Source organism: Macrobrachium rosenbergii, chromosome 14, assembly GCF_040412425.1.
Source record: "Macrobrachium rosenbergii isolate ZJJX-2024 chromosome 14, ASM4041242v1, whole genome shotgun sequence".
NCBI classification, from domain to species: Eukaryota; Metazoa; Arthropoda; class Malacostraca; order Decapoda; family Palaemonidae; genus Macrobrachium; species Macrobrachium rosenbergii.
Window position 1 is genome coordinate 13,650,824 of NC_089754.1, and position 14,887 is coordinate 13,665,710.

At 41.3% G+C, this 14,887-nt stretch overlaps 1 protein-coding gene across 1 annotated transcript in view; it reads left to right on the plus strand.

The window, feature by feature from the left end:
• Vps53 (vacuolar protein sorting 53) overlaps positions 1-14,887 on the plus strand; it is a 121,009-nt gene that overhangs the window by 24,527 nt on the left and 81,595 nt on the right. The window contains exon 4 of the mRNA XM_067115923.1: positions 8,202-8,344. Within this exon, the coding sequence (XP_066972024.1) occupies positions 8,202-8,344 (143 nt within the window). The remainder of the gene's footprint in view (positions 1-8,201; positions 8,345-14,887) is intronic.

Genomic DNA, 14,887 nt, shown 5'->3' on the forward strand with positions numbered 1-14,887 from the left:
CACATGATGAAGGATCTTTTCAAAGTATTCGAGATCGTAAGTTTTTTGGACTGGTCAGTAGGTGCCTTCACACGTAAAGTACAGGAATACAATGCCTTGCCTACGGAACTTTCTTCAGATATCTTCGGAGTCCTTTCAAGTATGGATAAAGGAATAAGGGATGGAGCGCAGGAGTTGGCTTCACTGTTTTCCATGGGAGTGTTAAAGAAGAGGGAGTTATGGTGTTCATACACCTCTAAAGTAGTAACTTTGATTCAGAGGTCGGCACTTCTTTTTTTTCCCTGTCGAGAGACAGTTTGTTCCCTCATTCAGTGGTCAGTGAAATTTTTTCTGCTTTACAGAAGAAATCTACACATGATCTTCGCTATTAAGTCGTCATCTCCTCTACAACCCATTCCCTTTCATGGTAGTAGGCAGAGATCCTCCTCAAGAGCAAGACTGGCTGTACAATTCCAGTCTCGCACAGTTAAGAAGTCCTCCTCTAAACCTTCCTCAAGAAAGTGAATTGAGTGTCCTCCGTACTCCAGTAGGTGCCAGGCCTTTCAATTTTGGGAGAAATGGAGCGAGAGAGGGGCTGAGTAGTGGGTTGTGGAAGTGTTAAGGTATGGCTACGTGATCCCCTTCCTAGAAAGACCTCCCTTAGTCAAGACGCCGATCGCCTTAACTGCCTAATACAGGAGTTGAGGAGATTTTCAGCCCTTGCAAGAGAAGTATCATCTCTCCTCGAAAAGAAGGCGATAGAGATAGTTCCAAATGTAGACTCAGAAAGGTTCTACAATCGAAGGCCTCAGGAGGATGGAGGCTGGTTCTGGATGTGAGCACCTTAAATGTCGATTCAGAAGACAAAATCCGAATGGAGACGACCTGTTCGATCAATTCATCCATTCGGCAATATGCAGAAGACAAAATCCGAATGGAGATGACCCGTTCGATCCTTTCATCCATTCGGCAAGGAGACTGGATGGTCTCGATAGACCTTCAAGATGCTTACTTCCACATCCCGTTACACCCTGACTCTTGGAAATACTGTATCGGAGATTTGTGTTTCAGGAACAGGTGTTCCAGTTTTAGGCCCTGTGCTTTGGGCTATCTACAGCCCCTCAAATATTCACGCATTTTCTTGCTCCTCTAGCAGGTTGGCTCCACTTGATGGGCATCAACAAGCATTTTATTTGGACGATTGGATTCTTCACTCCACGTCGAAGGCACAATGTATGGAGGGCCTTCAGAAAACATTGCTTCTTGCCCAAGACCTGGACTTGCTGATAAATCATCAGAAGTCTCAGATGACTCCTTCACAGGAGATAGTTTATTTGGGAATGACTCTCAGTTCTCATCTTTTTTGGGTTTTCCTTCTCTGGAGAGAGTAGAGTCCTACCTACAGAAAACAGATGAAGCTCTTTGCCTCCAACCATGTTCAGCAAACAACTGGATGAGCCTCCTAGGGACATTAGCTTTCATGGAACAGTTCTTCACCCTAGGGAGACTACATATGAGGGTGTTCCAGTTTCTCTTAAGGAAAAATGGGACAGAAAAAGATTTTCAGATCCCTTCACTTTCCTGGTAGCACAAGAAATCAAGAAGCATGTGGTTTGGTGGAAGTCAAGAGACAGGTTGCTGGAAGGAAAGTCTCTGTTTCCATAGAGCCCAGACCTGAACTTTTATGTTGACGCATCAGACCTGGGTTGGGGAGCCCTTATAGGGAACAAGGAGATCTCCGGAACGTGGTTGAGAGATGAGATGGGTTGGCACATAAACATCAAAGAATTAAAGGCAATTCACTTGGTTCTGATGGCCTTTTGGTCGGAAGTATGTGGAAGGTTGGTAGCAGTCCACTCAGAAAACATGACGGCCCTGGCATACAAAAGCAAACAAGGAGGAACTCTGTCCTTTTCCCTCTGCGAGGCAGTGAGGAACCTCCTATGGGCGGTCAAGAATTGTACAAGGTTGTTGACCAGGTTTGTCCAAGGAAAACTGAATGTGTTGGCAATCAGCTAAGCCAACAGAACCAAGTAATTCCCACAGAGTGGACTCTCACTCCATTGGTCTGTCTAGACCTATGGAAACTAGAGGGAAAGCTGATGTTGGATCTCTTCACGACGTCAAGGAATCATCGACTTCCTCTTTTCTGCTCTCCAGTGCTGGATCCACAGGCACTGGGCACTGGCCACTGATGCCATGCTTCTCTACTGGTCCAACAGGTTCCTGTATGCCTTCCCTCCCTTTGGGATGTTAAGAGATGTATTAAACAAGTTTCGCCTGCACCAGAATATGTCAATGATTCTGGTAGCCCCCTTTTGACCCTTGAGGGAATGGTTCCCAGAGCTAATGAATCTGCTGGTAGATTTTCCAAGACTTCTCCCTCAGAAGAAAAAGCTTCTCAGACAACCCCACATCAGGCACTTTCATCAAGGGTTGTCTTCGCTGGCTCTGACAGGATCCAAACTGTCAAAAGACTCCTCAGAGCAAAGGGTTTTTCGAGAGAAGCTGCAGAGGCTATTTCAAAATGTAGACATTGATCCTCAGCTCATGTCAACCGGAGCAAGTGGTCAATTTTCCGAAATTGGTGCAAAAGTGATAGAATCTCTTCTTCTAAAACAACTCTGACAGAGATTCCAGACTTTCTTTTATTCTTGAGGAACTCTAAGAGCTTATCCTCTTTGACCATAAAAGGCTACAGAGCAATGCTGAGCTCTTTGTTCAGACATATAGATCTGGATATCCTTTCAGACCTCATTAGGTCTTTTGACGCTAAGAAACAAAAGCACTTAGAACTTGTTTCTTGGAATCTGGACTTAGTCCTAAAGTGGCTCTCCGGGCCCCCGTTAGAGCCCCTGAACTTAGCCTCACTCAGAAACTTAATGAAGAAGCCACTATTTTTAGTAGCCATATCAACAGCCAAAGGAGTCAGTAAAATTCAGGCCATTGACAAGAAGGTCGGTTTTTCAGGAGGCAATGCAGTCTGCTCCTTTATTTTGGGATTTCTCACTAAGAATGAGAACCTGACCAATCCTTGGCCTCAGTCCTTCAGCATTAAAGGAGCATGTACACTAGGACCAGAGAGTTTGAGAGGGTCCTTTGTCCAGTAAGAGCCCTAAAGTTTTATCTTCTCAGGATGGTGAAGATTAGGGGTCCATCTAGCAACCTCAGGACTTTGGTCAAGGATACATCTCTTCCTCTTACAAAGAATGCTCTGTCCTTCTTCTTGAGGGATACCATTTGTGAAGCGCACTCACAGTTGAGAGAGGAGGATTGTCCTATCTTGAAAGTAAGGGTGCATAAAGTCAGATCCGTGGCTACTTCATTAGTTTTTAAATACAATTTCTCACTCTCTGCAATACTTCAAGCGACTTACTGGAGGTGCAGGTCCGTATTTGCCTCGCATTACCTCCGAGATGTGGAAACGACTTTTAACGATTGCATTACCTTAGGACCTTTATTGTTGGCTGGCATGGTATTGGGGGAGGGAGTATAGGAAGCATTCCTTCCTTCCTCATCTCTTCGCCTTGGTTAATGGTGTCAAGTTCTAGGGGAGTCTGGCGGTACGTTGTACTTGGATGCCCACCAGTCTTTTTAGTGGTAGGTGGTGATGTTTTAATGTTTTATGGTGTAGGTAATGGTGTTATATTTATCTGTTTTTTTATGGTACTGCTCCCTCTGTTGTAGCAGACGACCCCTTGGCCATACAGCCATGTCTCTCCAGTTAAGATGAGCGCACAACCAGAGGCAGTGACTTCCTGCTGCGACTCTCTTACCAGGTAAGGAAACAACAAGCATTTTTAGTAATGCCAGCAGGCATTAATTCCCTTAATTCATTACATTTTTAATGTTTTAGGGAAGAACAGTCCATGCATCCCACCTCCTGTCAGTGTTGGAATCAGCTATGTAATTACTTGGTAAGTTACTTATATACAAATGACATTTTTATGATAAAATAAGATTTTATATATACTTACCAAGTAATTACAGAGTCGGAGCCCACCTGCCTCCCCTCACATGGACGTTAGGCATAAACATATTGAAGCCCTCTGCTCAGTTGTTCCTTCTTATCCCAAAAGTGGGCGGGGTCATTTACCGACACCTTAGCGTAAACAAAAGAATCACTACCATGGATTTCAAATTTAGCTGCCTGTTAATAGAAACTGTTAGCTATGTAATTACTTGGTAAGTACATATAAAATCTTATTGTATCATAAAAATGTCATTTTTATATACTGTATACTTACCAAGTAATTATGAATCAAGCCCTCCCTCCTCACCTCATATGGAAAGAAGGGCAAAAAACAATTGAACCACGCTGTTGAAGTCTACCTCTCGTACCCCAAAAGCAGGCAGGGACTACAGTAGTCACCTACACTGACACTAGCGCTATCGCGAATTTCAAAATTTTTAAGCTGCCAGCAAGTGAAACTTTAAGCAATGTAATTACTTGGTATGTATATATAAAATTTATTTTATCATAAAAATGTCATATTTGCAGTTGTTTGGATATAGCATCGATATTGCGTCTGACGCATCTTCAAGACATCTTTTGTTGAAGCACTCAGTCTTAAACTGCTCTTTCTTCGTCTGTCATCTCTAGCCTAGTAGCCTGTCTGTCACCTTTCCAAATGAGGATTTCCTAATTTAGTCATATCCACTGCCTCAAAGATATTTGTTCTGTCAAAAGTGAAGGTGTTTAGGCTTCAGGCTTCTTCAGACTAGTGTAGGAGAGGTTCATAATCCAAATTGCTGAATCTGTATCTAAAGACAGTGTCTCCAGCAGACTCCCTACAGGAGATGGAGCTGCCCATCAAGCATCAGGAATAGAAGGTTTTTTTCTAGATTTGAATGATTTGTTTCCTGTCACAGGTAGTTAGTGGAATTTACAACTGACTTACAATACAGGCAGTCCCCGGTTATCGGCAGGGTTCCTTTTCTGAGGGTGTGATGATAACCGAAAATCGGCGATTTCGGCGATTTTCAGGGGTTATCGGCTCCAAAAATCGCCAACTTTCGGTTATTGGCACCTCTGTTATTTATGTATAAGCGCCAATACCCAATTATCGGCGCCGATAAGCAGAAATCGGCGATTTTTGCCGCCGAAAATCACCAATTTTCGTCGCTAGACAAGCCCCATAAAACCGGATCGCTGTTAACCGAGCCTTCCGTTAACCGGGGACTGCCTGTAGTAACAGTGGCATAGCTTACGAACAAGGCATTACAGGATTAAGACAGCTTTTCCTTTTAGTAGCAATATGTTTCTCCTGAACCAGAGACAACGAGGTAGATTTTGTCCGAAGATTCATGCTAAGAAGGTGCCAGAATGTAGATGCCTAAACAGGAGGATCAAGCTCTTTCTTTGGGGGGAAGTCACTGGTACACTTGTTGCAGAGGTCTGTGGAAGCAATGAAAACTTCCATTAGTTTGCTCTCCCCTTCCAATCATGGGAATATGTAATGCAGCACGAGTTGCGGCACTTGGCCAGAAGATTAGAGGTCCTTCAACTTCTCTACCTTTACACTTTTCATATGGGATTGTTCTTTTGACTTGCTTGTGAAGTTGCTACATGGGTTAGCAAGCTCACTATAAGGGATACAACAGATTAGCCTGTACTTGTAGTATAAGTGGGACAGTATGTCCCTCCTTCAGATGTGATTATTGACTCTGTACTTTGTCCTCATCCCATAACCATCCATTCATTTTTATCCAGTACAGTATAGCATTGTCATCAAGACCTTTTGCCACCACTTTATAACTTCATTGATAAGTATTGTCAAGCTAAAGCTACTTCTGTTACTCAGTTGATAGGTTCTATCCAGCTGTTCCTGTTGCCCCTTAAATACCCTATGGCATTACAGGTCTCCCATCCACCAGCATTCTTTGATGTGTCTAAAACAGAAAGTAGCAAAGTTACTTGGAAGTACATTATATGATGAAGTACATTATATGATTTCAACCTCTTAGGGATGCTTTTATTTAACAGTGTGTCTGTATCTCAAGCATAGCTTCCTGTACTGGACTGGATATCCATGAGAGACATGGCTTTGACACTTGAAGTTCAGCTCCAAGGAGCTTTCAGGCAGATTCTACAGGTCTCAATTAGCCATATCTGGGGTCTTTAGCAACTGTTCCTTCCCATCCAAATTGAGATTTGTGCCAGTCATCAGTAATGGGTTTGTGGTGAAACAATGCAGTTTTTAAACAAAATCAGTGTTTTTATATCCTCTACTAATAATGCAAGGTATTGCCTCTCAGTCTTTCTTATTTCTCATACCACATGGACTGGATAATCCAGAGAATTATTCCCTCTTCTGGAGACCCTAGAGGATCCACCTGCTGCCACACTCATCATAACAGTTGAATGCTATTCCCTCTCTTTTGTAAAACTGCATATTTATTTAAATGGTTAAAAAATTGATTGCTTCAAACTAATTGCGCACCCTTTTTCTGATTGAAAAGATAGTATTGGAATCTCGTCTAAAATACCTTGAAATTAAATGTATGGAGTATTAAATGAGACAATGATAAGAAACCTGCTGGAGTTGAATATGCTTGAAAATTTTGTGTTACTGTATAGTAACTGCCCACTATGCTAGAATTAGGACTGCAACAGGAGTACTTATTTGCTTCCCTATCATTAAGAAGATTATTAGCACATGTAGATGTTGGTGGGCTACTCGTAGACTTAACAGGCCAAGCAAATAAACAGTAGCCCCTCTGTTTATCAGGCACTTACATTTATGGGTCTGGCCTTCTGAAAGGTAATACTGTAAAGGCTGTGTATGTTCTGGGAGGGAACAGGCAGTCAGCTAGAAAATGCATGGACACAATTACTAAGCAATGAGAATACTACCCTGTACTGATTTTATAATTGAAGTTCACTTGCAAATCTAAATTAATTTGTTCATTGCACACCCAAAGTCGCCAGTAAAATGAGGGAATTTATTTTTGGTTGTAAAGATCAGGTGATTATTGGAATCTTATTTTTAGTTGTAAACGTCAGGTGATTATTGGAATCTAACCACATTATGCGGATATAAATTATTCCCACTAGGCTTTTATCAGTGATTGTGTAATGTTCTTGTTCATACTGTTAAGCATTTTAGTGCGTATTCCAATTTTTATTAGCAATAATTATTTGGATGACAAACTGATCCTTTTACTATCCAGAGCAAAAATGAAGAAACATGTAAACTAAATAGTTAAATGCTCTGTATCTGTGGACAAACTAAATAGTTAAATGCTTTGTATCTGTGGACACTGATTAAGAAGTGCTGACATTTCACCATTGTCGGAAGTGGAAGGAGAGAACATTCTTGCCCTTGCCATATAGTATGACTGAAAAAGCTGGTCCCAGTCAGAATATGCAATTGTTAGATCACAATATCCTGTTGCAGGCATGAACTGGTGGCATTTACAAAGTAATGTAAGAAGACAGTAAATGGTGAAGACAAGAGATTGCTATCTCAAAAAGAGGGCCATGTTCCAGGGAACATTCCCACTAGAATCAGAAGTTATGGATACACTGGTGATTGATTAGCTTCATCATCAGCAACTTTTATGACTTATTTCCATGAGAGCACAGTGATGCTAGTGAGCAGCATATAAGTTGGTTTGTAGATTACATAGAGCACAGAACATGTTTCTTACTTAAAAGCACAATCTGCTTTTGTTGTACCTGTGATGTTGCGTAATACCTGCTTATAATCTTCAGTTAATTCAAGTAAATTTCAGCATAAGCTCTATTAGGTAATATAAGGATTGTCCAGTGGGTAGAAACAAAATTTAAAATACAAAACTTATTTTACTTATGGTGCTTTCCTCCCACCCCCTCTGAAAGCATCTTGACAAAACTAAGTCTTTAAGGAATGTAATGTTTTGGTAAGCTAAGGAACTTTAACGGGTGGGAAGAAGTCCTACCTGGTTCAGAAAATTGTTTAATTTTTCCTTAAAATGGGAAATTGAATTCAACACGCAACTCTTATACGTTGCATATAAAGACAGAAGTAACAAGAGGTTTATTTATATGGAACAACAATTATTTGTATTTTTTAATATTATTCATCTAATACATATTGTAACAGTGAGATACTGTATGATATGACCTTTGATGAAGTAAAGATTGTACAGTAGATGTTTTCTAATACACTGTATTTAGTTCAGCACATTAAGGAGTCTTGAAAAATGCCCTTTGCTGAAATCTTTTCTTTTTCACTTAGGAAAGAGCTGGGGAATCAGAACAGAGAGTGAAAGAAATAACCAGAGACATCAAACAACTGGATACAGCAAAAAGAAATCTTACTACTTCTATTACAACACTGAATCACCTACAGATGCTAGTAGAAGGAGTACAAAAACTAGAGTAAGTGATGTTTGCAGGAATTGTTGTTTCATGAAAAACTACTTATTTGTAATTTTTCCATTTATGTTTATGAAATAGGCTAATAATTAATGGTTTTGTGTGTGAAAAACTAACTTCTGTCTTCTGACAGGAATACAAACTTATGCTTTCATAAATGGAGTTTCTCACACAAGGCGTGCTTTAGCTGTCACTGACTTGACTAGAGAAACAAAATCTTATTGAGTAGCACTCATGATGTGAGCCAGCCTTACTCTACCATTGTGTTCTCAGCCATACGCGCATTCACATCTCATTGCATTTGTCTCCCATTTTCGCTGAGATTTGTGTTTGTTTGTGTCACATGTTCATGCCCTTTTGTGTTTCTACTGCAGGGTCAGTGCCCTCCTTGTAGCCTTTGCTCCTCCAGTAGCACAGTGTGTGATTCCTTGAAGTATTAGTACGGGTTTTGCTTTGAAGGGCAGGCCTGATCTGTGATTTCTTTGTTTTCATGAGTCATGTAGTCTGCCTCCCTTGTGTGACCCAGTGCATAGTGTGTCGCCCATGTGTCTGTGAGGCCCCCTTCCTTCAGTTTCATGGCTAGTATGGAGGACACAAAACCCGAATTTTGTCACTGCGTAGGCAAGGGCAACCCCTGTAGTAAGTTCATGTCCCCAATAATGGTAGCTCTGCACTCTGTAATTCATATCAGGGACCAAAGTACACGAGAGAAGCCACGTGTGATGAATGTGTGGGTGACATTCACCCAAGTGGTCCCTTTATGAGAAAAGGTTTCACTAGAAGGACAGCTCCTCCTCAAGAGGCCACTCTTAGCTTTTCTCCTTGCCCTCCAAGTATTCCTCCATCGGCAAGACCACCTCCGACAGGAACCTCTGCTCCTTCCGTTCCATCAGCCTGATGGAGAAAGCATTGTAGGGGTGGTTGCCAGTGATATACCTCTTGGCATTGAACCTCTACTTACAGCAGATGTCCTGCACCATGGACACGCCCCAGTTGGTCTTGGCGCCAATCAGAGAGAGCGACTACATGGCGTTGATAGATCTGCAGGACGCATACCTACACATCCCCATCCACCAGTCTTCCAGGAAGTACTTGTGGTTCATCTCCCAGGAAGCAGAGTATCAAAACCTCAAATCTTCACTTGAGTATTCCAGCTGGCATCACCATGGGAGCATGCGAGAGGGATCAGGCTACGGAATAGGCCTCTCTCATCTAACATATGGATATCCAATAAATAATCTACATAACCCTGCTCCTGAATGCTCTGAATGTAAAGTAATAATAACAAACATTTATTGTGTGAATGTCTAAAGTATAATCAGCAGTGAACATCAAGTTTTGTAAATAAATCGATCACTGAAATTTTGTCAGAAACTTCAGCATTTGAAATTAATCTAGTTATAAAGTTTTTGAAAATTGTCATTTAATTGACAAAATATAAATAAAAAATAGAAATAAAAACAAATCCTTCGGGCCAGCCCTGGAGAGCTGATAATCAGCTCAGTGGTCTGGTAACACTATATTTTAATAATTCAGGATGTAGCATTTGCATACTTCAGCTGCCTTTTGTATTTCATACCTGAAGCAAACAGTGCTGTCAGACATTTTTTTTGCTTTTTTATTAGCTGTACAGATTTATTGTATTCTTTCTTCAAACATATTTCCTTATATGCAATATTTTAAAATTTGATCTTTAATGCAAGTGATGTGCTTGCTATTTAAGGAGGTTCCTTTGCTCCAATCAGCCAATTACAGAGTTTTTTCTCAAATAACTTGATCCCCCCACCTGAGTAGCAATTTGGTCTAATTTAAGTGGTGGATTAAATGTAAGTTTTTTTATGAAAGTAATTGTGAGAACATACCCATTATTTACAATAAATGTCCCACCTCTTGACCTTGCTTATTTTAGCATTTGTACCCCAGAATACAAAAGAAGTGAGAGTCTTCCTTACCTAGACGAAAAGGATCCATGGAACCTAAGCAGCTCTAATAGCAATCCAGCTAGCAATATTTTTTAACCCATATAGTGTGCAATTAAGGAAGATAAAAGCAGTGATTTTTTCTCTCATTTTTATCCTTCAGACATGCCAGTCACCCATTATTTTTCAGCTTTCTGTGAAATAAGCTTAATTTTCTTTCATAGAAAGTAGTGGAAACTGAAAACTTATGGGTAACTTCTTTATTCCCTGCTGAATAAAAATTTATGCAGAAATTTTCAAGTCAGGACAGTCAAATTGTTGCTCACAACCCTTGGGTTAATTTGTGAATGAAATGTCGGGATTCATGATAGGCATGCACTTAAAAATTAATTGTTTAAAAAAAAGTAATTTTTATGAAACAATTTTTTGTACTCATTAGGTTGAACAGGATGCATAGTAAATAATGCATGTAGTTTATTTAAGATTTTACTTTATTACTTTTAATGTGGAGCATGCAGCAGTGCTTGTTGCTGAGTCTCTCAATAAATATGCCCACTCATTGCAAAACTTTATATTCTATTACCACTTTGTTCTCTTCTTGCTGCTCAGCCATTGTATTACCACTTTGTTCTTTTCTTGCTGCTCAGCCATCTAGTCAAGGGAATAGGTGCATAAGTCATTCTTTTATTGCTACTTAAGGATTCTTAAAGTCTAATAGCCATTGCTTTACTTTTTTAAAGTGAAGGAGAAATTTTGCTTTGAGAAAAAACCTGATTTTCCTGTAGCAAAACAAAAATATTAACCTCTGTGGAGTCTTATAACTTCAGCTGTCCAAGTTTGTCCCTTAATCTCATTTTCTTTTGTGGTATCTTCTCCCAAGGATTGCCAGGGCACCTGATCCTCCAGTGATATGTCTGCAGATTGCATAATGGTCAATTTGCACTAGAAATACTGTATTTCCATGTTATTTTGTGGCGGGATTTAAAAACACAAAAAACAATACACAACACAGATACACCGAACATATAACCACATACAATACTCACTATAATCCTCGGTTGCTGGGAGATGGATGACGTGTCCACGGTCGCCAACACAGTAGACAAAATTACACAAACGAAACCGAAAACAGACTTTCAACCCCAAAAAAAAACGAGCAAAAAGGAAGAGACACATGCACAGACAACAATGACATCCAACGGAAAACACACGACTCATGAAGCATACAATAATCCACCATCAGTGTCCGCCTTGCACAGAACTCAGCTCAAGACTCACTCAAAACCGAAAAAAAAACTCCCTCGACATTTGCACAGACAGACAGCACCGTAAACAACTCGAACTAAAGACCCTCATCCCTCTACCAACAACCAAAGCACTACTAACGACAATTACACTCACTCTCTCTCTCTCTCTCTCTCTCTCTCTCTCTCTCTCTCTCTCTCTCTCTCTCTCTCTCTCTCTCTCTCTCACACAAAACGTTGGGAAATGCTAAATACAAACAAATCTATTCATCCCTCTATAATTCTCCCCCCTTTTAGCATTTCCCAACCAACACCTTTCACACTGCATTCAAATCGCCTTACGTAACACCCATGGATGCTCACTAGCAGGTCCTTTAGAACGCTGTTCATTTCGGGCACGCAATCATTCTCTCAGACTCGCTCTCTCTTCCAGCAACATTCAGATTTACATCTTCTCCTCCATTTTCTCTCAGATTCACGCTATCTTCTTCACTATTACCACTCTCAATTTCATCCACAATCTCATCTATACCCTCTAACTCGTTCCCGAATACCTCCCCCAATTCTTCAACTAACCCATCCCATTCGCTCATTGACCTTTCCAATTCTTGCAATGATTCATTCATGCTTTCAATCACTCGTATATTACTGCTACGCTCTCTTACTCTTACACTTTCGCTCACCTCCAACCGTTCACTAACCCCTACACGTTCAGTCAACTCGGTTATATCAAACCCGCATATGCTATACGTTCTATTCATACCATCCCATTCATCCGTATTACACTTTTTATTACTCATTTCCACTTTGGCACTCACACCCCTATCACACAACTTACGACCATTCCGTTTACTTACGTTCTTCCCTTTCTTACGTTTTCTACCATACTCTACCAAAACAAATCGCTGATCCTCATGCAACAACCCCTCACGTACATGCATCACACGCACCGCTTGCATCCTGGAGGACCCACCCATTTGAACCCCCTTCACACTCAGTTTCCCGAATTCGCTGTCACAGTCACCCTCTTTCATCTACATACACTTGATACATGCCCTTCCATTCCACATTCAACACACTTCGCTCTCGGTTCTGAACACATTCTCGCATAATGCCCATTCTTACCACAGTTGCCACATATTACATTCACTGGGTACCCCTACAACCATTAGCAATATGACCCACCTGTCCGCACCTGTAGCATTTAACCCCTATCTTTCGTACACTCCCTTACCAAATGTCCCTATTGCCCACACCAAACACGCTCCTAAAGCCCACCTACACTCATTCTTTGTATGTCCTTCCTTTCCACATCTAAAACACTTCGCTCGACTTCCACTCATCGACCTTCCCCTTTGTACACTACTATCCCTAACCCGTCCAACCCGTTGTTCCCTTACAAACCCACCATTCATCCTCACTGGCACATCCACTTTACTTGCTCTTACACTCCTATCTATTACACTATCGGCCATTCTCATTGGGCCCCTCAACACTGCATCCCTAAAGCTTCCAAACTCTGGCACTCTCTCATCTACCCCAGCCCTTACACTTACACTTCTGCTCTCTTTTATAACCCTGTCAAGCTCATAATCTTCTACAATTTCCAAAATTTCTCCCCAAGTCAACCTTTCATTCGTCCATCTTTTCTTCTCCTTCCGCTTCAAGTTCACAAATTCTCTAACTCTATCTGGCACTGTCCCTAACAACTTCCGTACTAACTCCTTACATTCATCTATCCCATCATCCCCAAACTTCTTCCTTGCCAACGTCTCCAGCCTACAAGCATACAGTGACAAGGTTTCCCCAGCTTTCATTCTTGCCTCATCAAATTCATTCTTCCTCTTATACTTAACACTTGCTTTCATACGCCTCGCTTGCTCAACTAGTCTAGCTTTCATCTTGTCATACCCAACATCCCCCACACTCATAATAACCCTATACATATCAAGCAAAAACCCAGTCAAATATTCTCCTAATTCTCGTGCCCACACTCTCTTACTTTCCCCATACTGTACTTATCCTGACAAAATCTTTCATACTCCCTAAAGAAATCATGCACATCCCTACTTCCATACTCATTATACTTTTCACACTGGGGTACCTCCCTCACATACATAGCCTTTCTCACTTCTTTCTCACTTTCGCTACTTTCACTCTGTCCTTTCATACCCTCTTCCGAATACAAAGAGTCCACTTCTGCACTTACATTCATCTTACTTATTACACTCTTCTTCCCCCTCTTTTTATCCACTTTTATCCACTCACCTCCATCCACCTCACTATCACTACTGCCTTCACCCTCTCCCTTCTTTCCTGCCTTTCCCACTTCCTTACCCTTCTTACCAGTTTCCTTTCCCTTTCCCTTCTTCCCTTTTTCTTCCCTGACTTATCCTTACTTTCCCTCTGTTCCTTCCCTTGCTTTTCATTCCCCCTTTTCCTTACCCTGCCTCTCATTCCCTCGTTTCTTACTTCCTATTCCCATATCACTTTCATCACTCACGCTTCCATTCACTTCTTCCTCCTTTTCTTTCTCTCTTGCCCCTTCACACGTTCCAGAGAACCTGCCTCCAACAGCCCCTTCTCCAAAAACACCCTTGAACATACCTTTCACCATTTCTTCCACACCTTTCATCATTCCCTCCAACTTTTTATCCATTCTCTCTTCGGACTCTTTCATCTCCGCTTTCATTTCTTCTTTTGCACTTCTTAGCATTCCCCCCATCTCCTCCAACAGACTCCTCAACTCCTCATTCTCACTCCTCAGCCTCCCATTCTCCTCCTCCAGCCTACCCTGGAGTTCCCTAGCCACTCTGAGTTCCTCTCTCAGTTTCTCTATCTCACTCATCCTGACCTCTTACTCTCACTCTACCCACCACAAGCAATCCTAACGGCTATTATACAACAGCCCCACGTTGGGCGCCAAATATTATGTGGCGGGATTTAAAAACACAAAAAACAATACACAACACAGATACACCGAACATATAACCACATACAATACTCACTATAATCCTCGGTTGCTGGGAGATGGATGATGTGTCCACGGTCGCCAACACAGTAGACAAAATTACACAAACGAAACCGAAAACAGACTTTCAACCCCAAAAAAACGAGCAAAAAGGAAGAGACACATGCACAGACAACAATGACATCCAACGGAAAACACACGACTCATGAAGCATACAATAATCCACCATCAATGTCCGCCTTGCACAGAACTCAGCTCAAGACTCACTCAAAACCGAAAAAAACTCCCTCGACATTTGCACAGACAGACAGCACCGTAAACAACTCGAACTAAAGACCCTCATCCCTCTACCAACAACCAAAGCACTACTAACGACAATTACACTCTCTCTCTCTCTCTCTCTCTCTCTCTC